This window comes from Dama dama, chromosome 2 (genome assembly GCF_033118175.1).
Source record: "Dama dama isolate Ldn47 chromosome 2, ASM3311817v1, whole genome shotgun sequence".
Taxonomy (NCBI): domain Eukaryota; kingdom Metazoa; phylum Chordata; class Mammalia; order Artiodactyla; family Cervidae; genus Dama; species Dama dama.
This window is the reverse complement of record NC_083682.1, coordinates 21,821,982-21,848,361: the sequence shown is the minus strand read 5'-3', so window position 1 is coordinate 21,848,361 and position 26,380 is coordinate 21,821,982. Positions and strand designations below refer to the sequence as shown.

At 38.4% G+C, this 26,380-nt stretch overlaps 1 protein-coding gene across 4 annotated transcripts; it reads left to right on the top strand.

The window, feature by feature from the left end:
* The first annotated feature begins 1,597 nt into the window (after positions 1-1,597).
* On the top strand, positions 1,598-26,377 carry CHEK1 (checkpoint kinase 1). Of its 4 annotated transcripts, XM_061167185.1 has the most exons (14): positions 1,638-1,686; positions 2,438-2,522; positions 4,061-4,134; positions 4,235-4,458; positions 5,506-5,570; positions 5,664-5,733; positions 6,684-6,872; positions 7,285-7,389; positions 9,147-9,242; positions 11,518-11,626; positions 11,821-11,998; positions 12,584-12,715; positions 16,342-16,443; positions 17,842-26,377. In XM_061167185.1, exons 4-14 carry the CDS (start codon positions 4,293-4,295, stop codon positions 17,935-17,937), a joined length of 1,308 nt encoding a protein of 435 aa, XP_061023168.1. In that variant the 5' UTR covers positions 1,638-1,686; positions 2,438-2,522; positions 4,061-4,134; positions 4,235-4,292; the 3' UTR covers positions 17,938-26,377. The 4 variants fall into 4 exon arrangements, with proteins under 4 accessions (XP_061023138.1, XP_061023168.1, XP_061023158.1 ...); XM_061167155.1 differs by lacking the exon at positions 4,061-4,134 and having other exon boundaries at positions 1,598-1,686; XM_061167175.1 differs by lacking the exons at positions 1,638-1,686; positions 4,061-4,134 and adding an exon at positions 1,707-2,015.
* The last annotated feature ends 3 nt before the right edge of the window (positions 26,378-26,380 follow it).

Below are 26,380 nucleotides of genomic sequence, written 5' to 3'. Positions count from 1 at the left end.
CACCTGCAAAACCCCATTCAATTACATGTTGTCATATAACTAATTCAACTTGAGCCTTTAGGGAATTCTAAGATGGAATTCATCTTCTTTCATCTATGTTAAAATTTTGTTTTTTCATCTATATTTATAGGTTATTGCCTTTTAAAAATCTACTTTAAAATAGTAAACTTTATTCCTTTCTGAAACCTTACTAAAATAGTAAATTAATAGTAAATATTAAAATAAATTAATGGGATATTTACTATTAATAGTTACTATTTAATACTATTAAAATTTACATAATAGTAAATAGTAAAATATTCCATTAACTTATTTTAATATATACTATTAGAATTTTCTATTTTAGTAAGGTTTCAGAAAGGAACAGAGCTTCTTGTATCTATTCTCCCATATGCTATCTTTAGCTGATACTCTGCCTGAAATGTGTATATCTCATTTTTCTTTCAGGGTAAGATACCTTTACTGTATCCAGACACAAAAAACTGTGCAGGCCTTCGCTTCATATTCTTTATTTGTAACAGGTAGTGCAGAAACTAGACAAAATGGAGTAAACAATCCGGAAAACTTACCTGAAACCTCAAGCGTGGTTGAATTTCGAAGTGTTCTGACTCGTTTTTTGTCCCTGACTTTTCTTTAAATCCAGTGTGTGCATTTTTGTACACTTTACCAGTATCACAATCAAGAGCTAATTATGCTAAATGTATGTGGCCCAGCTTTAAGAACTGGAGAGTTTGATGAAGGTGACCTTACTTGCGCCTTTGAGTTCCTAGTCTTTGCGGTCGAGAGGGAGTATCTATTTCAGTTTTTCCACATTGTTTTGTTCTCTAGCCAGTCTCTTTCACAGACTTTACTTTCCCACCTAAACTGGTTATTCTGCTTTTAAACTATGCATCGTAAAAACGCAGCGTTTTTGCTTATGTCTGCCTGTTTCTTACACATTAAAGACAGTGGGTAGAACTAAGCTATGCAGTTGCACTTCCTTCAAAAAGATTGAGTGGGAGGTATTGTTTTGGTGCCAGTTCGGACAAGACAGGGCAAAATTGGTTTTCTTGACATTATCTCAAGCCACAAAACAATAGCATTCTTCACCCGGATGCCTTCCCACCCCACTGCAGTGCGGCCAGTGTTCGATGCTTCTCGCTCACATCACAAAGTTCCTTTCAAGCTAAACAGGATCAATTCTCAACAGCTGTTCCCAGCTTCTAGGCTCCAGTTCTACCTGGGCCGAGCTTTAAAGTCACTGAAGCAGCTCTTATGGCGTGTGATCCTGGTTACCCTGCCAGGCTATGGGGCGAGGTGCTCGGGGGTTCGGGGTGGCGGGCAGCGAGCCCCGCGGTGCCGCTCTCCCCGGGAGCTCGAGGCCGGACGGCGGAGTCACAGGCCGGATCCCAGTTCGCGTTTGGGCCCGGAGGTCATTCGCCACCGATGCAGTCCGCAGTTCCGAAAGCTCTTAGGCCAGGATCTAGTCCCGATTCCAAAGTAACCCTGGTCCTGCCGGTCTCCGCCGGCACTGAGGACCTATGCCGGCCCCAGGCGCTACCAATCTGCAGATCCGCCGGGCCAGGAACGCGCACCTCTTTGCTTTACGGCAAGGGAGCGCGCGTTTGCGACAATGTGACGCCAGCAAGTTTTGGCGGGAAAAGCCCTGCATTTGGATTCCTGTGGTGGCGGGCAAAGGACGGCCTGGTGAGGAAGGGCGGCCGGTAGAGTGGGAAAGGCGCCTGGAGCTGGCGTTCGGGGACTACATGATTTAGGAGGGGCACGGCGACAGAACGTTCTCGGTTCCGATCCCAAAGGATCGGAGAGGCTCCCTCGGAGGCGTGGTTTCGGAGGGTGGAGGAGTATGGTGGCGGGGGTCCTCGCTATACAGGGACTGGAGAGAAGCCTCCTCTGCTGGCTGGGAACCCCCAAGGTTTGGGGCCCGGCGGCCCGGGTGCCACCCAGCCCTTCCTTCCGCTTCTTGGGGCAGTTTGGCCCCGCCCCGGGCTCCTCCTGACCTTGGGGACGGGGTAGAGGTGGGAATTGGGAGTGAGCGGGTGGGGAGGGGTGGCTGCGGTCCCCGCGGTTATTTCCTCCTCCACTAGCCCTCGTCCGCTTACCCTAACCCGAGCCTTCACTTCTCACCCCCTTCACCGGTCCCCGCCGTACGGCACTGGTCGCCCTCCTCAGCGCTGCTAGTACATTTCCTCTGCCGCCTGGAAAGCGGGGTTTCAGCTTCGGGTTTGCGTGGCAGTGGGGCTTGTGAGTTATCAATCAAATGCCGCGGTTTAGGATACTTGCTCATGCTTTAAAACACTGGGATAAAATACGGATGATGTGAAACCAGGAGCTGTGATTTATCTTGGGGGAATCACGACAAGAGGCGGAGCTCAGAGGCTTCAGAAATGATTGAAGTTCGTCCTCACCAACCGTCTTTTCTGGGTTCCTGCTTTTACAGCCGCGGGACTTAGTGGAGTCATGGCAGTGCCCTTTGTGGAAGACTGGGACTTGGTGCAAACCCTGGGAGAAGGTGCCTATGGAGAGTGAGTCTGAGTCCGTTTTACCCGCCTTCACACTTGTTTTAGTTTTCTGTCTCCTTTGAGTACATATTCATTGTTCTGGAATTGTTTATTTAAATACTGTGGCGCCCAAAAGAACAGATCTTTGCATGCAAATTCCAAAACTTTGGGAAACTGAAGCTACACAATCTTTTGTAAGGGTTAACTGTTTGTTTTTTCTTCTTTTGGGGGGAGGCGGGGGTGGGAGGTACAAAACAGAGCAAAACAAAACATTTTTTTCCCTAAAATTTAGAGATTTCTGAAGTCGGTTTTCTCCTCCCATATATTCTTTACTGGGGTTTGAACATAGTGGTTAAATGAGCAAATGAACAGACTCTGGAGCCACATTACCGGCCTTTGTTTTGTGAAGTTTATGCAAGCTTTTTCTTTTTTGGCCGTGCCATCCTGCTTGCCGGGAGGCGGACCAGAAATTGAACCTGTGCCCCAAGCAGTAGAAACATGGGGTGGGGTCTTAACCAGGGGACCACCAAGGAAGTCCCTAGGTGAGCTTCCTAATATCCTTGTGTGCCTGTTTTTTCAGCTGTCATATGGCAGGAATAGTCCATATCCTGTAGGAACTTAGAACATTTACCATAGACCTATATACTATTAGATTAATAAATGTTAGGTTATGTTATTAAAATTAAATGAATAGAGCAAGAATGAAATCTTGACATTTGGGACAGCATGGACCTGGAGGGTATTACGCTAAGTTTAAATAAGTCAGACAGAGAAAGACAAATACTGTATGGTTTCACTTACTAGGTGAAACAAAACAAATGAACAAATGTAACAAAAGAGAAACAGAGTTAAAATAAACAGGTAGTTGCCAGAGGGGAGGGTGGTGGGAGGAGGAGAGAAATACTTGTACAAACCTCTAGTTGCAAAATAAGTTTCCAGTATGAAATGTACAATTGGAGAGTATAGTCAGTAATTATGTAATACTTTGTATGGTAGCATATCCTAACTAGACATATAGTGGTGATCATTTTGAAATGTATACAAATATCAAATCACTATTTTGTAACAGGAACTAAGCATTGTAAGTCAATTATACTTCAAAAACAGACTCATAGAAAAAGAGAAGAGATTTGTAGTTATCAGAGCAGGGTGTTGGGGGAGGGAGATTTAGATGAAGATGGTTAAAAGGTACAAACTTCAAGTTATAAGATAAATAAGTTCTAGGGATATAATGTACAACATGATTAATATCACTAACACTGCTATATGTTATACATGAAATTTAAAATAGTAAGGGAAGTTATTTTTTCTATTTTTTAAATTTTTTATCTAAAAAATGATGGATTGTCACTAAATTTATTGTGATAATCATTTCAGTACTTTATGTCAATTATAGCTCAGTAAAACTGGAAGAGAAATTAAATGAATAGAGCATGTATATGTGTGATGTGGCCTAGAATTGCTGTTATTCCATTTTAATTTATCAAGTGTTTATATATTACTTTTGGATGTACAACATAATGACTTCTTTGGAGCATTAGCTATTATACTTCACATTTCAGAAAGGAGTATTATCTGTTGAGGACATGGCAGAAACCATTCCCGTGGTTTCTTCCAGGTGGCGAAAGTAATAAAGGTAAAATAGTTTTGGATGAGTTATGTTTAATCTTTTGAAGTTTTAAAAGAAATACAGTTCAAATGTCTGGAATATTGTATTTCTTCCTTTTTCTTTTTAGAGTTCAACTTGCTGTGAATAGAAGAACTGAAGAAGCAGTTGCAGTGAAGATTGTGGATATGAAACGTGCCATAGACTGTCCAGAAAATATTAAGAAAGAGATCTGTATCAACAAAATGTTAAATCATGAGAATGTAGTGAAATTTTATGGTCACAGAAGAGAAGGCAACATCCAGTATCTATTTTTGGAGTACTGCAGTGGGGGAGAACTTTTTGATAGAATAGGTATGGAAAAAAATTCAGATAATTCTTCTGCTAAATACGTTTTTAAATTTGTCTCAATTTAGGGGCTTCTGTTTGTTCACTGTCTATTCAGAATTGCTTATGCAATAGTGAAACAAGTAAATTTTTTTGTTTTTGCAACTTATATCAACACTGAATGCATATGTAGAGTCATCAAAGAAATTTTTCCCCAAGTTTAAGAATGATAAGCTGTGATTTCTTGGTGCGTGAAGTATCATAAGTGCAATGTATTGTATGCCTATGCAGTTTTTTTCTTTGTAGACATTCTAGTTTCATGAAATCGTTGCATTCATTTACAGATCTGAAATAAGAGGTTGTTATTTAAGTGAAATAATTGAGAATTTTATAGGATTTATATATATATAAAGTACTGTTTTTGCTACTTAAGATTAAAAGTCTTGATATTAAAGAATACTGAGAAGTACATAAAATATATTCTGTGGACCTAAATTTATTATTTAGATATATTGTATTAATAGTTAAAAAGTGATTATTAGAATCTCCAAAAAAATGTATCTGAGAAAAGAGTTGAGTATAAAAGAAAGAAATTCACAGACATGTATGGCTTTGTGGTGTGAGAAATTTTATGAAATTTAAATTTGTTGTTAAATACTTAGGAAACCAGCTTAAATTTGCTAGGCTTCCACTTTGACAATTACAGTTCAGGAGAAGAGAAAATATTGGCATAGCGTTTAGAAGAAATTAGGGGTGAATTTGAAGGATATCAAGTAAATCATAAGTAGTACAAGTCAGGGCTTTCCAGGTATATCTTGCATTCTTGATTTGGGCTATATTTTGTTATTCTCTAATTTTCCTGTGATGTTAACTTATTTTTGCCACTTAACAGTTGGGGAAATGTGAGTTGTTAGCAATATATGTATTAGTGGACTCCAGAGTCATTTCATTGTAAGCATTAGATTCTTTTTGCAAAAGTACAATTATAGATGTTTAACTTTAGAATTAGGAGACTGTGGTTGATGCCTGACTATATTTACCTGATAAACTAACTTTCACAATTAATTCTTTTAGAGCCAGACATAGGCATGCCTGAACAAGATGCTCAGAGGTTCTTCCATCAACTTATGGCAGGGGTGGTAGGTACAGTGGTCTCTTTTCCTTTTATTTAAAATTAGTTTTAGTGAAATAAGTTACTCAGTTCTGGTTGTGTCCCTCTGCTTCTCTTTTAGGTTTATCTGCATGGTATTGGAATAACTCACAGGGATATTAAACCAGAAAATCTCCTATTGGATGAAAGGGGTAAGTTTAGCGTTTTGTCACTGCTACCAAAATCATTTTAATACAGCCATACAAAGGCAGGATCAAGGCTTTTGCATTACTGAAATTTCAGGGCAGCTTCTTAATTTGCCACTCAGTTATGGTAAATATTCAGTAAGTATAGTTAAGGTGAAAGTTCTGCCTACAGTTTGTGTGTCTTAAAGGTGGGAAATTAGGAAATTTGCTCTTCTTAATTTGTTTTTTGTACAGAGTTCCTCCTCCTTTTATAAACATAGCCACCTTGATGAGACGGTCTGGAGGCTTGTGGATCTTGAGTTTCTGTGTGTCTTTATATGCTTCCTTCCAGCCAGCTGGGTTTGTACATCTCTGAGAAAGCTGTGCCTAGAGTGTTATTGATACCTCCTGCCTCTGCACAGCCGGGTGAGGACATGGCTTTGCTCTCAGTGTTTAAGTGCTCTTTTCTAGAAGACCCTTTTGACTTCAGGATCTTTCTTTAACCTGGTCCATGCTGTTTGTATATTGACAGTATTTGTGTTAATGGAAGCCATGAGGCCTTTTTCTAGTTTTAGTTATATGATGATGTCTTTTATTTCTTCTTTATTACAATTTATTTTTGATCACTTTAAGGTAGAGAAGTTCCACAAATCTAAAATGACACCAGCAGTTTTCCAGTAAACCTTGACTCCTTTTAGTATTTGTGTGTGTGCTCAGTTGCTCAGTCGGGTCTGACTCTTTGTGACGCCATGGACTGTACCTGCCAGGCTCTTCTATCCATGGGATTCTCCAGGCGAGAACACCGGAGTAGATTGCCATTTCTTCCTCCAGGGATCTTCCCTACTCAGGGACTGAACCCGAGTCTCGTGCATTGGCAGGTGTATTCTTTTGCCACTGCGCCACCTGGGAAGCCCCTTTAAGTGTACCTGTTTACCAAACATTCTCATTCGGCACCATCCTTTTTTCCTTTGACTTAGATAACCTCAAAATCTCTGACTTTGGCTTAGCAACCGTGTTTCGGCATAACAATCGGGAGCGTTTGTTGAACAAGATGTGTGGTACTTTACCATATGTTGCTCCAGAACTTCTAAAGAGAAAAGAATTTCATGCAGAGCCAGTCGATGTTTGGTCCTGTGGAATAGTACTTACTGCAATGTTGGCTGGAGGTAAGAGCTATTTAATCATGATAAAATTCCTGTCCTTTGAAAAGCCAGGTTTTCTGTACCAAAATAAATGAAATGAATCAAGGAGTTCCATATTTATGTGATAGTATTTCAATATTAACCTATTTATAACTAAGTTGGAACTTTTAATCCCAAAGATTTAAAAAAATGATTTATGTGTAGCTATTAAATGAAATATCACAGTAGCTCTCTCTTAAAATGATGTGAATACTTTTGGAAATAGTAAGGCAGAAGTGGATTATCTATCTTAGAAGTGTCTTTAAAATTTCTTAAACCATGTTTAATTAATTTGAAGGAAACTTTTAATGGATTTGTGTCACTGATTATTTTCCCTTAAAATCGTTACTGTAAAATGATTTGAACATTCAGAAAACCGAGTCTTGTTTCCTTTTAGAATTGCCGTGGGACCAGCCTAGTGATAGTTGTCAGGAATATTGTGATTGGAAAGAAAAGAAAACATATCTCAACCCTTGGAAAAAAATTGATTCTGCTCCTCTAGGTAACTGGGTTATCTTGAATGTAAAGTACTGATTTCTTGGATAATGAAGCCTAGTGCTGTGTGAATTTTTTTCTTACATATTTTTTTCTTTTTAACTTTTAATTAATTTATATAAATAATACATGATCTTTGTAGATAAAGTAGAAAAATAATAAATAAAATATTAAAATCCAACTCTATAATTCTAGTACTCAGAAGTAGCTTCCTTTAATATTTTGATATCTGCATGTGTTTTGTAGTAGAAAATATGTAAGTATATATGTTTGTTATATATGTATATTATTTATAAGTTTTTTTTTTTTTTTTTCACAAAAAAATGACATCACACTATACATGTTATTTTGTAAACCTTGTGTGAGTATGTGTGTTAATGCTAAGTGAACACTTTTTCATGACTATACTTGTAAGTATTCATCACGGTTTTTAAAAACTGTGATGGTATTCTGCTATATGGACATGCCTTACTATACTTCTCCAGTTCACCTTTTTAGAGATTCAGAATTTTTTCTAATTTTTCACTGCTGTGAAAGAGATATGATGGTCATCCGTATACCTTAATCTTTGTACATATGTCTCAGTTATTTAAAGTGAAACCCCAGAAGTGGAATTGCAGGGTCAAAGATGTATACAGTGTTTAATTATTATGGTTTACTTTGCCAAATTGTTTTCCAGAAAGTTTGTACCATTTCATCACAGTCTACCTAGTTTACATGTAAGCTATTTTTTGGCTACACCTTGAGGCATGAGTCTTTGTTTTCCCACCAGTGAATGAACCTGTACCCTTGCAGTGTAATCAGGGAGTCTTAACCACTTGACCACCAGGGAAGCCCCTTAAACATTTTTAACTAATCTAATAGGCCAACCTGTAAGAAATATATTCTAACTTTAAAATTTTTATTTTAAATTTAGTATCAGTGAAGTTGTATGGATTTATTAGCTTTTTTGTCTATTTTTTAAGTTTTTAAGAAAATATTAGTGTCATTATATCAATGCATTTGTTACAAATATTTTTGACAGTTTGTCATGCATTTTTACTTTGTTATGCTATTTTGACATACAGAAGTTTTATATTTTATTTATTTAAATCTAGTGTCTTGTCCTTTTTGATTTCTGACTATATTGTCATGTTTGGAAAGGTCTTTTCTACCCTCAACAGTAGAAAAAAATTACCTATGTTTTCATGGCTTTTGTTTTGTTTTGTTTTCCATTTAAATCTTTGGTCTATAAGAAGATTCTTTGGGTGTTGGGAGATGTATGAATTCTTTATCAATTAATTAAGGTCTTAGGATGATGGTTGTTTTTATTACTGTCTCTTAAAAAGTTATTGGAAAGTAAATTTTCATTATAAAATTGTGTGAATGAGAACTTAGTATGACATGTTAGAACAATGAAGTTTGGTATTGAAAATGGATGAGGTTTTTTTTATCTTTGTGTAAATAGAGGTTTTCTGGTTTGTTTTTTGTTTTTGTATCTTTGTGTAAATATCATCAAGTGGAGAGAAACATTTCCACCCAGCTCTTGTTCTATTTACAAACAACTGCGAGTCTGGTCTGGGAAGAATATTCAAAGATATAGACAGTAGCAAGGAATAATTGCATGAAATTCAAGCAAAAATTTAGTGGCTTTGTTTTCTTTTCCCCAGAAGTAGTATTTGGACCTAACGAGAGCAATAAAGAATGTGTGTTTTACACCACAAGCTATAGGCTTTTCTAATCTGCATGACTCTTATAAATGTTGTCTTAATATTTTGTTTTCAGCTCTGCTACATAAAATCTTAGTTGAGAACCCATCAGTAAGGATTACCATCCCAGACATCAAGAAAGATAGATGGTATAACAAACCACTCAAGAAAGGTAATATGCTTAAAATACAAGTTTTTAAAAAAAAAAAAAATTTTTTTTTTTTCTGTGAAAGAAAAGGTACTTGTAAAGTCAGCATAAGTCAACAACACAAGATAGCTGTGATCTCTGTCCTCGTGGAGATGATAGCCTCTAGTACAAAAAACAGAAATATAAAAAATAATTTTTAGTTCTTTAATAATTATAAAGTAGAAAGTCAGGGTACTGTAGCTAAGAGTTTGACCAAGTCTTTTCTTTTTAGCCTTTTTATTTTGCATCGGAGTATAGCTGATTAACAATGTGGTGATGGTTTCAGGTGCAGCAAAGGTGTTCAGCCACACATATACGTGTATCCACTCTCCCCCTAACTCCCCGCCCACCCAGGCTGCCACGTGACACTGAGCAGAGTTCTCTGAGCTATACGGTAGTTGACCTAGTCTTAAGTGACAGAGAACGTTTACCTTGCTGAGGAAATAACATTAAATCTAAGATTTGAAGATTAAAGGGGAGCTAGCCAGATGAGTAGCAGCAAGACGAGTGGCAGATTCCAAACACGGAAGCAGCATCAGGGATGACCTGGTGGTTAGAAAGTGGTGTATTTGAGGAGCTTGAGAGAAGGCATGTGTGACATGGACCATGTCTGGCTTGTTCAGCATTACATCGCCAGTGCTTAGTACAGTGTGTGGTCCATTTTAGGCATTTCATAAATGTTCATGGAGTGAACAAGTGAGTAGAGAATTGGGGGAGAGAGAGAGATTTGAGATGAGGTGGTAGATAGGAACCAAGCCATGGAGGACCTTATAACCCATGCTAAGAATCTTGGGCTTTAACTGAAGGCCATGGGAAAACCTTTTGGAAGATTTTAAGCAAGAAAATGACATGCTTATATATTTGGTTTTAAAAGATCTTTCTAGAATTTCAGATTCTTTACCACTGAGCCACCAGATCCAATTGGGAGGAAGAAGCTTAAAGTCTAAGAGAGAGGAAAGAAAAAAGCAGCAAGGTCCCTAAGGAGAAAGGAGGGTATGGGGTCCTTTTCAAGTAGAGGAATGAACATTTGATAGGAGGATGGAAGGGAAGAGAGGACAGGTAGGAATGCAAGTAAGTTAGATTTGGTAGCGGCAAATCGAGGGAGCTTCCAATGACTGAAATGGGAGATGTATGTAAGTAATGAGGTACTGGATGGTGTCTCGGTAATTTGGCAGGAGTATAGATGTTTTCAAAGAATCATTATGGGGAAAGGAAGAGAAAACTGATTAGAGAAATGTAGCATAGCCTGTTAGGGGTGAGGATCCAGTGGAGGGGAGTAGCCGTGAATTTACAGTGGCATCTTATTCGCTATAATGATTATTTTCAGTAAAGATTTATCCAAGGGAGTGATAGCTTACGGTGAACGATCTTGGACTCGTGATCTCTGAAAAAGATTTAACTTTGGGACCAGGGACCAGCATTGATCACTCAAGAGCTTTTGTATAGCAGAGTCTTATTAAAGTGAAAAGGGACTGAGAAAACTTCTGACATGGACATTAGAAGGGGGATGGAGAATGCTGCCACCCACCCCCTCATCCTCCGCCAGCTAGTCTTATCAAGGCCTTATCAGACCCCACTCCCACAACATATATCTTAAATTAATAAGATTAGAACCAACAATAGAAAGATCTTACCACCCACCCCCATAATACAGGTTTTAAGATGACAGGATTAGTTTTAAGATGACAGGATTAGTGGGAAGGTTCTTAAGGAGAAACAACCACTGAGCAAGATACATTGTTATATTGACTAAGACAAAGCAACATAGAAAGAAGGCTTGACCTTTTCTCCTTCAGAGCCCCAGACCCCTTTCTCTTCCTCAGAAACCTTGGGCTTCTTATCAACCTACCTAGGAATTGACTCATGAGCAATGAAGGTTGAGTAGAGCAGATTCATAACATTCATTGTCATTATCACAACTTATTTTTTATTTTAAAAGGTTTTGATCCTGTTGCTGGGTCTCTTAGTTTTCATAGAACATTGTTCTGCTACCAAAAATGGTACCATTAAAATGACTGCCTCAATATTGACACCGTGCACTTGGGACATACTTGTAGGTCAAGATTTATGAAATGTGTAGTTTGCACAATTTGACAAGTAATTCCAAGTCAGAAGTTCCTAACCACATTTCTCATAAAATCATATAGGAAGAGCCACTATCTATCATATAAGTATTTTGTGTTTAAGAAATGAATTTAGATATGGTTTTACTTCAATTTGCCAAGTGGGAAAGCATCTGTATTTATGTTCTCTTTTTTAGGGGCAAAGAGGCCCCGGGCTACTTCTAGTGGTGTATCAGAGTCTCCTGGTGGATTCTCTAAACATATTCAATCCAACTTGGACTTCTCTCCAGTAAACTGTGCTTCTAGGTAAGGTCGGTTAATAATTAATAAAAGATCAAGTAGTTGTTGGATATAATAGTCCCCATGAAAAACAATCCATGTATATAATGTTTTCTTAAGATGGATATAATTTTTTCAGTGTGAGAATGGTAATGCCATATAAGAAAGACCTAAAGAACTTTATTTAAAGGTATATTTTTCTCTATATCCTAATGCCTCAGTGAAGAAAGTGTGAAGTACTCCAGTTCTCAGCCAGAACCACGGACAGGCCTTTCCTTATGGGACACCAGCCCTTCATACATTGACAAACTGGTGCAAGGGATCAGCTTTTCCCAGCCCACTTGTCCTGATCACATGCTTCTAAATAGTCAATTGCTTGGCACTCCAGGATCCTCACAGGTAAGGAAATTTAGTTCCTCAAATAATAATGGCAACTCTATTTTTTATTGTCTTAAAGTCTTTTTTTTTTTTGTCAATCTAAGAAATACAGTATTAACACTTGATACAGTTTTTTTTTTTTTTTTTTGACGTGGAGGAGAGAATTAGGGGAGACTTTTTTTTTCTAATGTTTATTTATTTGGCTGCACTGGGTTTTAGTTGTGGCACACAAGATCTTCAGTCTTCATTGCAGGTTGTGGGATCTAGTTCCCTGACCCAGGATCAAACCTGGGCCCACTGCATTGAGAGCACAGTCTTAGCCATTGGACCACCAGAGAAATCCCGAGACTCGAGATTTTCTTTCCTCTTTTTTAGCCACACTGTGACATGTGGGTTTTTAGTTCCTTAACCAGGGATTGAACCCTGGCCTCTGGCACTGGAAGCAGAGTCCTGACGTCTGGGCTGCCAGGGAACTCCCTACGGGAGACACTTATGTATAAGAATCTGAAGTCAGAAAAAGGAATTTTCAAGCCAAATAGCTATAGTATGATTACTTTTGGTGGTAAGTCTGATAATTTATTCAGCTTTCTTCTATTTGACTTGTAGAACCCCTGGCAGCGCTTAGTCAAAAGAATGACACGATTTTTTACCAAATTGGATGCAGACAAATCTTACCAATGCCTGAAAGAGACTTGTGAGAAATTGGGCTATCAGTGGAAGAAAAGTTGTATGAATCAGGTATGTTTCATTGATTTTTGTTAGATCTTTTCCTGAAGAAAAATTTAAAATACTTGAGTAAGAAAAGAGATATCATTCTGTGGTTGATTCATGTTGATATTTGGTAGAAATCAATGCAATACTGTAAAGCAATTATCCTTCAATTAAAAATAAATTTAAAAAAGTGCTGTCATTTTATGTATATATTAAAATTTAAAGTAATTAGTTTAATTTGAAAAAGAAACCATTGAAATTTAAGTACAATGTTTTTTCCTTAAGAACTAGTATTTCTTAAAAGAAGACTTCTCTAAGGTTATTACAAATACTAAGAGATTCAAGTCTTATTTTCTTTAAAACTATACATTGTACTTAAATTGTAACAGCAATGAGCTTCCTTCTGTGAAAGATGGGTCCATTAACAATTCCATGCTTCCTCCATCTTCCCTGCTCCCAACCGCCAATTTTTGTTGTTTACAATGTTATAGCATATTTATAATATTGACATTCTGATCTGTCTTTAGGCTTTTCAAAAGTCTTAATATTGTGAGAAACAAAGAGAAAGGGATATTTTGTATTAAAGGAGACTAAAGAGGCTTGATAAATAATGTAATGCATGATCTTTCACTAGATCATGGATTTAAAGAAAAAGAAAGCTATAAATGATGTTATTAGAACAATTGGGGAAACTTGAATATGAGTTTTATGTTAGATAATGTTTTTGTATCAGTGTCAGATTTCTTTGGTGTGATCATAATACTGTGGTTTGTAAGAGAATGTCAGCAGGAGACACATGGTAAAGTGTGTGTAATTTATAACTTAGTTTAAAAACTAAAAAAAAAGATAATCACGTAAAAAAGAAGTAAACATGCTTATCTAGGTTTATATATAAAGGCCAATAAACATTTGTGGTTATTTATTGTAGGATTCTTTCAGTTTTTCTGTAGATTTGTAAACTTTCAAAATTAAAAATTAGGGGAAAATGTTACTATGAGGAAACCTGAAGCCAGCCTGATTAGACTTTCACTTATATAGATATCTTACTCTTTTTTTTTTTTTTTAAGGTATATTTATTGAGGTAAAGCTAACATGATATAAAAATCATCACTTTAACCATTTTAAAGTACACAATTTAGTGGTTTTAAGTATGTTCACAGGATTGTGGAATTATCACCATTTAAATATAGAACTTCCCACTGCCCCCCAAATAAACTCTGTACCAATTAGCGGTCATTCTTCGTTCCTTCCTCTCTGGCAACCACTAATATACTTTCTGTGGATTACCTATTTCTGGGCATTTCCTATAAATGGAATCATATAGTGTATGACCCTTTGTGTTTGTCTTCTTTTACTTAACATAGTATTTTCAAGGTTAATTCATGTTGTAGCATTTATCAATACTTTATTTCTTTTAATGGGTGAATGATAGCCTGTTATGTGGATAGACTGTTTTGTGTAAGCATTTATCTATTGATGCACATTTGGGATAATGTATCTACTTTTTGGCTGTTATGAATAATGCTGCTCTGATTATTCGGGTTTCTGTGTGAAGACAGGTATTTTAGTTTGCAAGGGCCATTGTAACAACATACCACAGACTAGGAAGTATTTATTTATTTACAGAAATTTATTTTCTCACAGCTCTAGACACTGAAGTCCAAGACCAAGGTTCTGGCAGGGCTGGTTTCCTCTGGAACCTTGGCTTTTAAGTGGCCACCCTCTTGCCGTCTCTTCCTATGCTTTGTCCTCTCTGCACACCGCCCCTGAATCTGTCACTTTCTGTATCCTGATTTCGTTTTCTAATGAAGACACCAGTCAGATTGGATTAGGGCCCTCTGAATGGTCTCCTTTGAACCTAGTCACCTCTAAATTACAAGACACTTGCTCCTTGGAAGAAAAGCAATGACAAGCCTAGACAGTGTATTAAAAAGCAGAGACATTATTTTGCCAACAAAGGACTGTATATATAGTCCAAGCTATGGTTTTTCCAGTAATCGTGTATGAATGTGAGAGCTGGACCAGAAAGAAGGCTAAGCACCAAAGAATTGATGCCTTTGAACTGTGGTGCTGCAGAAGATTCTTGAGAGTCCCTTGGACTGCAAGGAGGTCAAACCAGTCAATCCTAAAGGAAATCAACCCTGAATATTCATTGGAAGGACTGATGCTAAAGCTGAAGCTCCAATACTTTGGCCACTTGATGCAAAGCCAACTTATTGGTAAAGACCCTGATGCTGTGAAAGATGGAAGGCAGGAGACAGTGACGACAGAGGATGAGATGGTTGGATGGCATCATCAACCTAGTGGGCATGAATTTGAGCAAGCTCTGGGAGATGGTGAAGGACAGTCCCTGGGGTCGCAAAGAGTTGGACACAAATGAGCAACTGAACAACAACAAGTACCTCTTTAAAGAGGTCTTATCTCCAAAATAGCCACATTCTGAGGCATTGGGAGTTAGGGTTTCAACATCTGAATTTTGAGGGGATGCAGTTTCAGTCCAGAAGGAGAAGTTTTCAATTTCTTTGGTATATACCTGTGATCAGAATTGCTGGGCATACAATAACTCTTGTGTTTATCTTTTGAGGAACTGCCAAATGATTTTTCAAAGCAGCGACACCATTTTACATTCCTACCAGCCATGTTTGAGGGTTCCAATTTCTCTTCATCCTTGTCAACACTTGTTATTGTCTCTTTTTAATCAAAGCCCTCCCTGTGTGACGGAGAAGGCAATGGCAAGCCACTCCAGTACTCTTGCCTAGAAAATCCCATGGTTGAAGGAGCCTGGTGGGCTGCAGTCCATGGGTTCGTTACAAGTTGGACACGACTGAGCGACTTCACTTTTCACTTTCACACATTGGAGAAGGAAATGGCAACCCACTCCAGTGTGCTTGCCTGGAGAATCCCAGGGACAGGGGAGCCTGGTGGGCTGCCGCTTATGGGGTCACACAGTCAGACACTACTGAAGTGACTTAGCAGCAGCTCCCTGTGAGGTGAGAATTATTAAAAATGTTTTTGTACTTTGGGCTGGGCTTAGCTAGACAAATCTGCTGATCTTAACTTGGGCTTATCCGTCCAGCTGAAGTTGATGGCTTTTCTGTGGCTGGTGGTCCAAGACAGCCTCATCCACCTTTGGGGTCTTGGTGCTGGCTGTTGGCTGGGCCTTTCTTTCCATGACCATCTTCTAGCCTGTGCTTCTAAAACAGTGAAAGTGGAAGTTGAAAGACCTCTTAGAACCTTCGCCATCTTCTGATTGCTGTCGTAGCTTTTTACCCAAAAACCTAACCTCTCTTTTTCTTTCTTCTGTTTTAATAATCTTGTTTTCCCTCTCATTCTGGTTTCATTCTCTTCAACTGTTTCTTCTTTCAGTTGTATTTTGATAAAACACTAAATTTCTTCTGTTGCTAAGTGTTCACATAGACTCGATCCCCAGTGATGGCGCTGCATCCTGTTTATAGGTTGGTCTGGGTGGACACACACGTACCCGTCAGGAGAGGAAAGTCCTGGAAGGAATGGGATGTTTGGCGGCACTGCTCCTATTGTAGAAGCTTTTCTCAAATTTGCATCCCAGCAGTATCACTGAACTGAGATTATAGTTTTTATTTAGAGTATTTTCTACCCACACATATGCTTTAACCTTATTTTTATTGTCTTAGGTTACTGTATCAACAACTGATAGAAGAAACAATAAGCTGATTTTCAAAGTGAATCTGGTAGAAATGGATGAGAAGATCTTAGTTGACTTCCGGCTTTCTAAGGTATATAGATTAGCACATTTTTTAAGAGAGAAAGCTTTGTTTTGCTATTTTTGAAGAAGTATTACATGTTCATTTTAGAAATTTTAAAAACACAAAGTGTAAAGAAGAAAGTAAGAATCAAGTCATCCACAGAAAACATTTATTTTTGATATTGTATTAGAATAACCTTACTATTACTTGTAATACATGCTATATGGAAATACTCTTATGTGGAGATTTTTTTACTGGCATTATATTTTAGATATATGTTAACTTTTTTTTTTAATTTAATATTATGAACATTTGTTCTTGTCATTATCTATTCTTCCAAAACAGTTTTTCAAATGACATTCCTTATTATAAAAGTTTTTGTTTTTTGTGTAATCTGTAAATAACAAAGAAAATAAAAATAGTCATAAATTATTTTTATCTTTAATTACCTTTGGCATTTTGTAGCATTCTAAGCTTTTTCTTATTGAATTTGTATATAGTATTTTTCATAAAAATTGTGATTTGTCAAAATGTTTGCACGTTATAGTTAATGAAACTATCTGTTATAAGCTACTTTGTGATTCATACTCATATACAGAGTTTTATTCACATTTCTGATTCTTTCTTTAGAAATTAGTAGTTCTGAGGTTATAGTTTTAAAGCCCTTGATACATAAGACCAAAATAGCATTTTCTCTATTTCCTGAAAGATTGTACATGGCTCTAAACAAGGCTGGAAGAGTTGGTCACTTTCTTTATATTGGCAGCTTGCTGCAATACTATTGTCCAAATGCTTGGTATGGAATTAAATTAAGATCCTAGAGTAGTGAAATCCTTCTCATAACTGAATCACTGGCTTTGTTGCCACAGTGTTTTGCCAAGACTTAAGTGTAGTCGTTTAGCTAATTTTTAGTTTATAAACTCCCAGTGCCTATGAAAAACAGTGACCTAGGTCCAGAGCTATCAACAATTGAAACGAACAAGATGCCATTGGTTTCTGCTCTCTGGGCCCAGTGTAATGGACCCAAAATCAAGTCAGAATTATTTATGTAGGCATTTCTTCTACATGGGCTTCCCTTGTAGCTCAGCTGGTAAAGAATCTGCCTGCAATACGGGGGGCCTGGGTTCGATTCCTGGGTTGGGAAGATCCCTTGCAGAAGGGAACGGCTACCCACTCCAGTATTCTTGCCTGGAGAATTCCGTGGACTGTATAGTCCATGGGGTCACAAAGAGTCGGATACAACTGAGCGACTCTCACTTTCACTTTTCTTCTATGAAGGTATTTTGTCTTTGTAAGAGGACCTGAAGACGAGGATAGCTGGACCTATCTATGGATGTTTGTCTCTACGTACCACTAAAGAAAGTTTGATTTTATGACATAGTCTTTTTTTTTTTTTAACGTGAGTTTTGGCTATTATTCCTAATATAGGGTGATGGATTGGAATTCAAGAGACACTTCCTGAAGATCAAGGGGAAGCTGAGTGATGTTGTGAGCAGCCAGAAGGTTTGGCTTCCTGTCACATGATAGATCCACTGGTTCTGGGATTCCTGGTGAATATAGTGCTGCTATGTGGACATTATTCTTCCTAGAGAAGATTATCTATTCTGCAAACTGCAAACAATAGTCCCTGAAGAGTTGTCTTCCCTCTAGCCAAACATTTTCCAATTCTTTTGTATATTCTTCATACAAATAATATCTGTATCTTAACTGTAAGTGAAACTTTGGGGAAAGGGTGGATAGAATTCATTTAGATAGTCCTTCATGTGCATTTAGCATCTGAATTGAGACCCTCCTGGTGGAAACCATGCTCTGGGGTTACATGAGTTTACCAGCATTTATACCAATATAATGAAAAATTATACTCTTGTCCCATTCTACCAAAACATTTGGTTCCATCCAAAAAGTACATATTTCCTGCACATTGACTTAATCACATGGATAAATTAGTAAAAAAAAAAAAAAAAAAAAAAACCTTGTTATTTGTGGGACAGTAAATTTATCAGTCAGTCTGAAGTGAAGCCAGCTTCAAAATGTATACCCCAAGATTTGTACTTAAAAGGGCCTGACCAGGTACCTAAAGCTGTTTTTGAACAATAATTAAAATTGCAAGTAGGTATGTTTTTTTCTGGTATAGTTAATATGTATGATTGGTCTTTCAAATAGAAGTTGAGCATAAATTCTAGTGCTTAACTATCTTTACTCAGAATTACTGTTGCACATTTTAAATATTTTTCTATATTATTTTCTACTTTCACAGCCATATTTTAATTCTTTATTACAGAAATAAATTCTATTTTGAAAATGAATAGCTAACTCTGTAAACTCATTGGTGACTAAACCTCTAGATGGTAAGGAATGAAAGAGGCTGGAGACGTAAGAAAGTAATGGAAATTGATCTGATTCCTGGCTTTTTTCACCTATTAATTTTAGTAAGATCTTGTTCTTTGAATACAATTTATATTAACATTTGAATGTGTTAGATTGGGTCCTAGTATTCCCGTTTCTTGGTGATTTATAAAAATTAGCCAGTTATTCTAGTCTGAAGCCAAGAACATGAAACTTTATAGAGTTTATCATATATTGTGTATCTTGGTAAATGGCATTATTGTGGTATAGCTGTCGTTTTTCAAATAGTCATGTACAGATGTGAGAGCTGGACCATGAGGAAGACTGAGCACCGAAGAATTGATGCTTTTGAACTGTGGCGTTGGAGAAGACCCTTGAGAGTCCCTTGGACTGCAAGGAGATCCAACCAGTCCATCCTAAAGGAGATCAGTCCTGAATATTCACTGGAGGACTGATGCTGAAGCTGAAACTCCAGTACTTTGGCCACCTCATGCGAAGAACCAGCTCATTGGAAAAGACCCTGATGCTGGGAAACATTGAAGACAAGAGGAGAAGGGGACGACAGAGGATGAGATGGTTGGATGGCATCGCTGATTCAATGGACATGAGTTTGAGCAAATTCTGGGAGATTGTGAAGGACAGGGAGGCCTGGCGTGCTGCAGTCCATGGGGTCAAAAAGAGTCAGACACGAGTGACTGAGCAACAACAACCCACAGGAGGAATAAATTTAAACCTATAGGCAACTTCTAAGAATTAAGCCAGTACATTCTCAAATAAGAAATTTTGTTCTTGAGAATTGTCAGCCAGGGAATTCTCTGGCAGTCCAGTGGTTCAGACTCTGAGCTTCCACTGCAGGGAGCGAGGGTTTGATCGCTAGTTGGGGAACTAAGTTCCCACATGCCACACAGCATGGCCAAAAGAATAAAACAAGAGAGAGAATTGTCAGCCAACCATTGGTAACTCTCATAAACAAAGTTGTCCCTGGCTTTGACCTCTCCCCTGAACTCCAGACTTTTACAGCCATGGTCTACCTGACATTTCCCCTTGACTAATAATCATCTCCTGACCAAATAGAACTTTTGATCCCTGTCCTCCAACCTACTCCTCCCTAGTTCCCCCCACCTCAATAAATGCCACATTTAGACCCCTAGTTTCTTAAGCCAAAACTCTAGAAATCATCCTTGATACAGTTTTCATACTCTGAATTCAGTTCAGCAGCTCCTATTTAATTCAGCAAATATGTACAAAATAGGGCTTCCCAGGTGGCACTGCTGGTAAAGAACCTGCCTGCCAATGCAGGAGACATAGGAGACTCAAGTTCAGCCCCTAGGTTGGGAAGATCCCCTGGAGGAGGGCATGGCAACCCACTCCTGGAAAATACTTGCCTGGAAAATCCCATGGACAGAGGAGCCTGGTGGGCCGCAGTCCACAGGGTCACAGAGTCAGACACGACTGAGCCACTGAACAGCAAGCAACATGTGCACTCCCATTCTGTGGCTTATTTCACACTTCGTATAAGATTGTAGTTTTAATGTAGTTCAAGTAAGACTTTTCCTCTGTCTAGCAATTTTTGTTTCCTACTTAAACACTCATTCCCTACTTTAAAATCGTGAAGATTTTCTTTTCTGTTATCTTCCAAAAGCTTTATAGTTTTGGCTTTCACCTTTAGATCTACAGTTTACCTGAAAATGATTTTTGTGTGTAATAGGAGGTCAGGTAGCATTTTTCCCCCATATGGCTATCTAATTTAGCACTGGTGAAGATTATCCTTTCCCCATGGGTCTTCATTGATATCCATCCAGTGTTCAGATTTCCAATTCTTACTTTTTACAGTTTTTTGAATCAGGATTGAAATAAAGTCCATACTAGAAATTGACTGATGTCTAAGTTGCTTTTGGTTGTAAGTTCCCACTTTGTTCTCCCTCTGCCTGGTTTTTTCCCTCCTTGTAATTTATTGGTAGAAGAACCCAGCTGGTTTACTGTCTAATTCTTAGTCTGAATTTGCATCACTGTGGTTCAGTTTCTCCATGTTTCAGCTGCCCTCTCTGTTTTCTGTAAATAGAGACATTTGGGCTTCTCTGGTGGCTTATCAGATAGTAAAGAATCTGCCTGCAGAGAACGAGACCTAGATTTGATCCTGGGTCAGGAAGATCCCGTGGAGCAGGGAATCTTCTCCCTTCCCCAAGAATACCCACTTCAGTATTCTTGCCTGGAGATTTCCACGGACAGGAGCCTGGCGGGCTTACAGGCCATGGGATCAGTAAGAGTCGAACACAACTGAGTGACGAACACTCACTTTTTACTTTCAGGATACTAGTCCTGTGTCAATTTTATGTGTTGCATACAAGTATTTAAAATCATGCATTTCTCTAAGTTTCACTGTACTTAATGCCATAAATTTTCAAGTGTTGTATTTTTGTTACCTGGCTCAAATTTTTTTTTTCTAATTATTTTATTGTTTATATTTTGACTCATGGATCATTTAGAATTGTGTTTTTCTGTTTCCAAAACATAATTTATTCAAATGACTAATTTCCTTTAGGTTCTTTCCCCCCTTTTAAATTAATTTTAAAATTTTGGAATCATTTATCTTTAAGCATGATTGACTTGTATTCTATTACTTTCAGGTGTTAAATGTAGCGATTTGATATTTTTCTTAGATTTTTTTTAATGGGGGCTATTTTTAAATTCTTTATTGAATTCGTTACAGTATTGCTTCTGTTGTTTATGTTCTGTTTTTTTGGCCATGAGGGATGTGTGCTCTTAGTTCCCTAACTAGGGATCGAATCTTCACTTTCTGCATTGGAAGGTGAAGTCTTAACTATTGGACTTCAGAGAAGTCCCTGATATTTTTATACATTACAAATGATCATCACAATAAGTCTAGTTAACATCTATTACCATACAAAGTTACTACAGTATTGTTCACTGTGTTTCCTATGCTGTACATTACATTCCCCTGACTTCTTTTGTTCCTGGAAGTTTGTACCTCTTAATCCTCTCCTTTAGGTTTTTGAACATATCTCAAATAGTTATTTATTGCTTTTCTTCACTAATTTCAATGTCTTGTCCATCTTGAGACCAGTATCTTTTTTTTTTTTTAATTTTCTTAGCTATGAGTTACATTTTCCTTTTTTTTTTTTCCCTGATAATTTGTTTTATGTGGTGGACACAGTGAATGATGCATTTGAGAGATTCTGGACTCTGTGTTCCTCTAGAGAACTGACATTTGTTCTGGTGGGTAGGTAACTTGGGTTGACCTGAACTCCAAAGTTGGTCTTCTTTGAGGTGGACAACAGCGAAAATCTCTGCTCAGTTCTCTCTGCTTCCAGGTGCTCTTGTTGAGCCTCCCAGAGTCAGTGTCAACCAAGAATTTGGTCACAGTTTATACTCAAGTTTTGGAGTTTATCCCCTCTGTAGTTCCCTTTCCAGGATTTCCCCCTAATTTTACAGCTGCTCTGCCAACTCCAGCCTATGTTCTCTGACCTCAAGCCAGTAAACTGGATTTCTGCCACCCTATGACATGTGGATTGAGAATACCCTCAGGCATAAAGGCTCAGAACTATCTGTCTCACCCAATGCTATCCTAGTCTTTTTAGGGGTGACTTCTCTCTGGTTCCCTTTTGAGAAATTTTTAAGTAGTTGTTTCTAATTTTTGGTTCATAGTTTTAAATTCTTATCTGAAGGAAGGTTAGTTCACCCAAACTAATCCACCATTCAATTCAGTTCAGTTGCTCAGTCGTGACCCCATGGACTGCAACATGGCAGGCCTCCCTGTCCATCACTAACTCCTGGAGTTTACTCAAACTCATGTCCACTGAGTTGGTGATGCCAGCCAACCATTTCGCCCTCTGTCGTCCCCTTCTCCTCCCACCTTCAATGTTTCCCAGTATCAGGGTCTTTGCAAATGAGTGAGTTCTTCACATCAGATGGCCAAAGCTTTGGAGTTTCAGCTTTAACATCAGTCCTTCCAATAAATATTCAGGACTGATTTCCTTTAGGATGGACTGGTTGGATCTCCTTGCAGTTCAAGGGACTCTCAAGAGTCTTATCCAACACCACAGTTCAAGAGCATCAATTCTTCTGTGCTCAGCTTTCTTTATACTCCAACTCTCACATCCATACATGCTGTTGCTGCTGCTGCTAAGTCACTTCAGTCGTGTCCGACTCTGTGCCACCCCATAGATGACATCCCACCAGGCTCCTCTGTTCACAGGATTCTCCAGGCAAGAATACTGGAGTGGGTTGCCATTTCCTTCTCCCCATCCATACATGACTACTGGAAAAACCATAGCTTTGACTAAACGGGGCTTCATTGGCAAAGTATGTCTCTGCTTTGTAATATGCTGTCTAGGTCGCTCATAACTTTTCTTCAAATGAGTAAGTGTCTTTTAATTTCAATCACCATCAGCAATGATTTTGGAGCCAAAAAAAACAAAACACAATAAAGTCTGTCACTGTTTCCCCATCAATTTGCCATGATGGGACCAGATGCCATGATCTTAGTTTTCTGAATGTTGAGTTTTAAGCCAACTTTTTCACTCTCCTCTTTCACTTTCATCAAGAGGCTCTTTAGGTTTTTTTCACTTTCTGCTATAAGGGTGGTGTCATCTGTGTATCTGAGGTTACTGATATTTCTCCTGGCTATCTTGACTCCATCTTGTGCTTCATCCAGCCCAGCATTTCTCATGATGTACTCTGCATATGAGTTAAATAAGCAGGGTGATAATATACAGCCTTGACATATTCCTTTCCCAATTTGGAACCAGTCTGTTGTTCCATGTCCAGTTCTAACTGTTACTTCCTGACCTGCATACAGATTTCTCAAGAGACAGGTCAGATGATCTGATATTCCCATCTCTTAAAGAATTTTCCACAGTTTGTTGTGATCCACACAGTCAAAAGCTTTGGCATAGTCAATAAAGCAGAAATAGATGCTTTTCTGGAACTCTCTTACTTTTTCAATGATCCACTGGATGTTGGCAATTTGATCTCTGATTCCTCTGCGTTTTCTAAAACCAGCTTGAACATCTGGAAGTTCACGGTTCATGTATTGTTGAAGCCTGGCTTGGAAAATTTTGAGCATTACTTTACTAGCATGTGAGATGAGTGCAATTGTGCGGTAGTTTGAGCATTCTTTGGCATTGCCTTTCTTTGGGATTGGAACGAAGACTGACCTCTTCGTGGCCACTGCTGAGTTTTCCAAATTTGCTGGCATATTGAGTGCAGCACCTTCACAGCATCATCTTCTAGGATTTGAAATAGCTCAAATCCTGGAATTCCATCACCCCCACTAGCTTTGTTCATAGTGATGCTTTCTAAGGCCCACTTGACTTCACATTCCAGGATGTCTGGCTCTAGGTGAGTGATCACACCATCCTGATTATCTGGGTCATGAAGATCATTTTTGTATAGTTCTTCTGTGTATTCTTGCCACCTCTTCTTAATATCTTCTGCTTCTGTTAGGTCCATACCATTTCTGTCCTTTATTGAGCCCATCTTTGCATGAAATGTTCCCTTGGTGTATCTAATTTTCTTGAAGAGATCTCTAGACTTCCCCATTCTATTGTTTTCCTCTGTCTCTTTGCACTGATCACTGAGGAAGGCTTTCTTATCTCTCCTTGCTATTCTTTGAAACTCTGCATTCAGATGGGAATATCTTTCCTTTTCCACTTTGCTGTTTGCTTCTCTTGTTTTCACAGCTATTTGTAAGACCTCCTCAGACAGCCATTTTGCCTTTTCGCATTTCTTTTTCTTGGGGATGGTCTTGATCCCTGCCTCCTGTACAATGTCGTGAACCACCATCTATAGTTCATCAGGCACTCTGTCTATCAGATCTAGTCCCTTAAATCTATTTCTCACTGCCACTGTGTAATCATAAGGGATTTGATTTAGGTCACACCTGGATGGTCTAGTGGTTTTTCCTACTTTCTTCAATTTAAGTCTGAATTTGGCAATAAGCAGTTCATGATCTGAGCTACAGTCAGCTTCTAGTCTTGTTTTTGCTGACTGTAGAGAGTTTCTCCATCTTTGGCAGCACAGGATATAATCAGTCTGATTTCAGCATTGACCATCTGGTGATGTCCATGTGTAGAGTCTTCTCTTGTGTTGTTGGAAGAGGATGTTTGCTATGACCAGTGCGTTCTCTTGGCAAAACTCTATTAGCCTTTGCCCTGCTTAATTCTGTACTCCGAGGCCAAATTTGCCTGTTACTCCAGATGTTTCTTGACTTCCTACTTTTACATTACAGTCCCCTATAATGAAAGTGAAAGTGAAAGTTGCTCAGTTATGTCTGACTCTTTGTGACCCCATGGACTGTATAGTACATGGAATTCTCCAGGCCAGAATACTGGAGTGGGTAGTCTTTCCCTTCTGCAGGGGATCTTCGCAACCAGGGATCAAACCCAGGTCTCCGGCTCCCACATTGCATGTGGATTCTTTACCAGCTGAGCCACAAGGGAAGCCCAAGAATACTGGATTGGGACATCTTTTTTGGGTGTTAGTTGTAGAAGGTCTTTCAGGTCTTCATAGAACTGTTTAACTTCAGCTTCTTCAGCATTACTGGTTGGGGCATAGACTTGGATATTGAATACTGTGATATTGAATAATCCACCACTATTGGAAGCCAAAACTCCCCTACCCTTCAGTTGTAACAACATATTTGAATTTATTCCCTCAAAATACATAGCTAATAGATTAGGCTTCCCTGGTGGCTCAGATGGTAAGGAATACCCCTACAGTGCGGGAGTTTTGGGTTGGGAAGATCCCCTGGAGGAGGGCATGGCAACCTACTCCAGTGTTCTTGCATAGAGAATCCCATGGACAGCGGAGCCTGGTGGACTACAGTCCATGGGGTCGCAAAGAGTCAGACATGACTGAATGACTAAGCACAGCACAATAGATTTAGCTATGTTTAATAACATTTAACTAATATTTATCTTCCTCCATCAAAAAAATAGCATCTATAATGTTAGTAGGATTTTATTTCTCTTTGTTTCTGACATCAGGGGTCCCCAACATGCACCACCATTGTTATATTTTTAACATTGTTATATTTTTAATATATTTTTAAATCTGTCAGTTTAGATGTGTTGTACGTGGTGTTTTTGACCTTGGCTGACAGGAGACTGTTCTGCGAGGTTTGCTTATCAGCTGATTTGACTTAGTGATCAAACTGTGAGGTACTATGTCCATTCTGGATTTTAAAAGTTTTTTATTATGTATATCAAATTTACCACTGTGTGAGTGGAAATTAAGACCTAATATAGGTTTTATATGTTGTAATATTTCTTCAAGTAAATCTTTCCTACAAACACACACAAAAAATCCTTGATAAGAACCAGAGCAAAAACATTGATTTTTCAGGGGCTTTTAAACAGGTGTGGGGAGCAGTGGCTGAGAAGAAATGGGCTTGTGTGGGACAGAGGTTTGATTTTGGTGTTGAAAGAACTGTTTTAGCTAATATTTATACTGTGCTATTTGCTCAGATTGAGATCATGCAGCTTTGGTTTTGAAATCTGACCCTGGCTCACTGCTGCTCTGTAACCTTGATATGTTTGGAATGACATGGAATCTGAATATATAAAACATTTCGATGTCAGACTTTCTTACTTGTGAACTC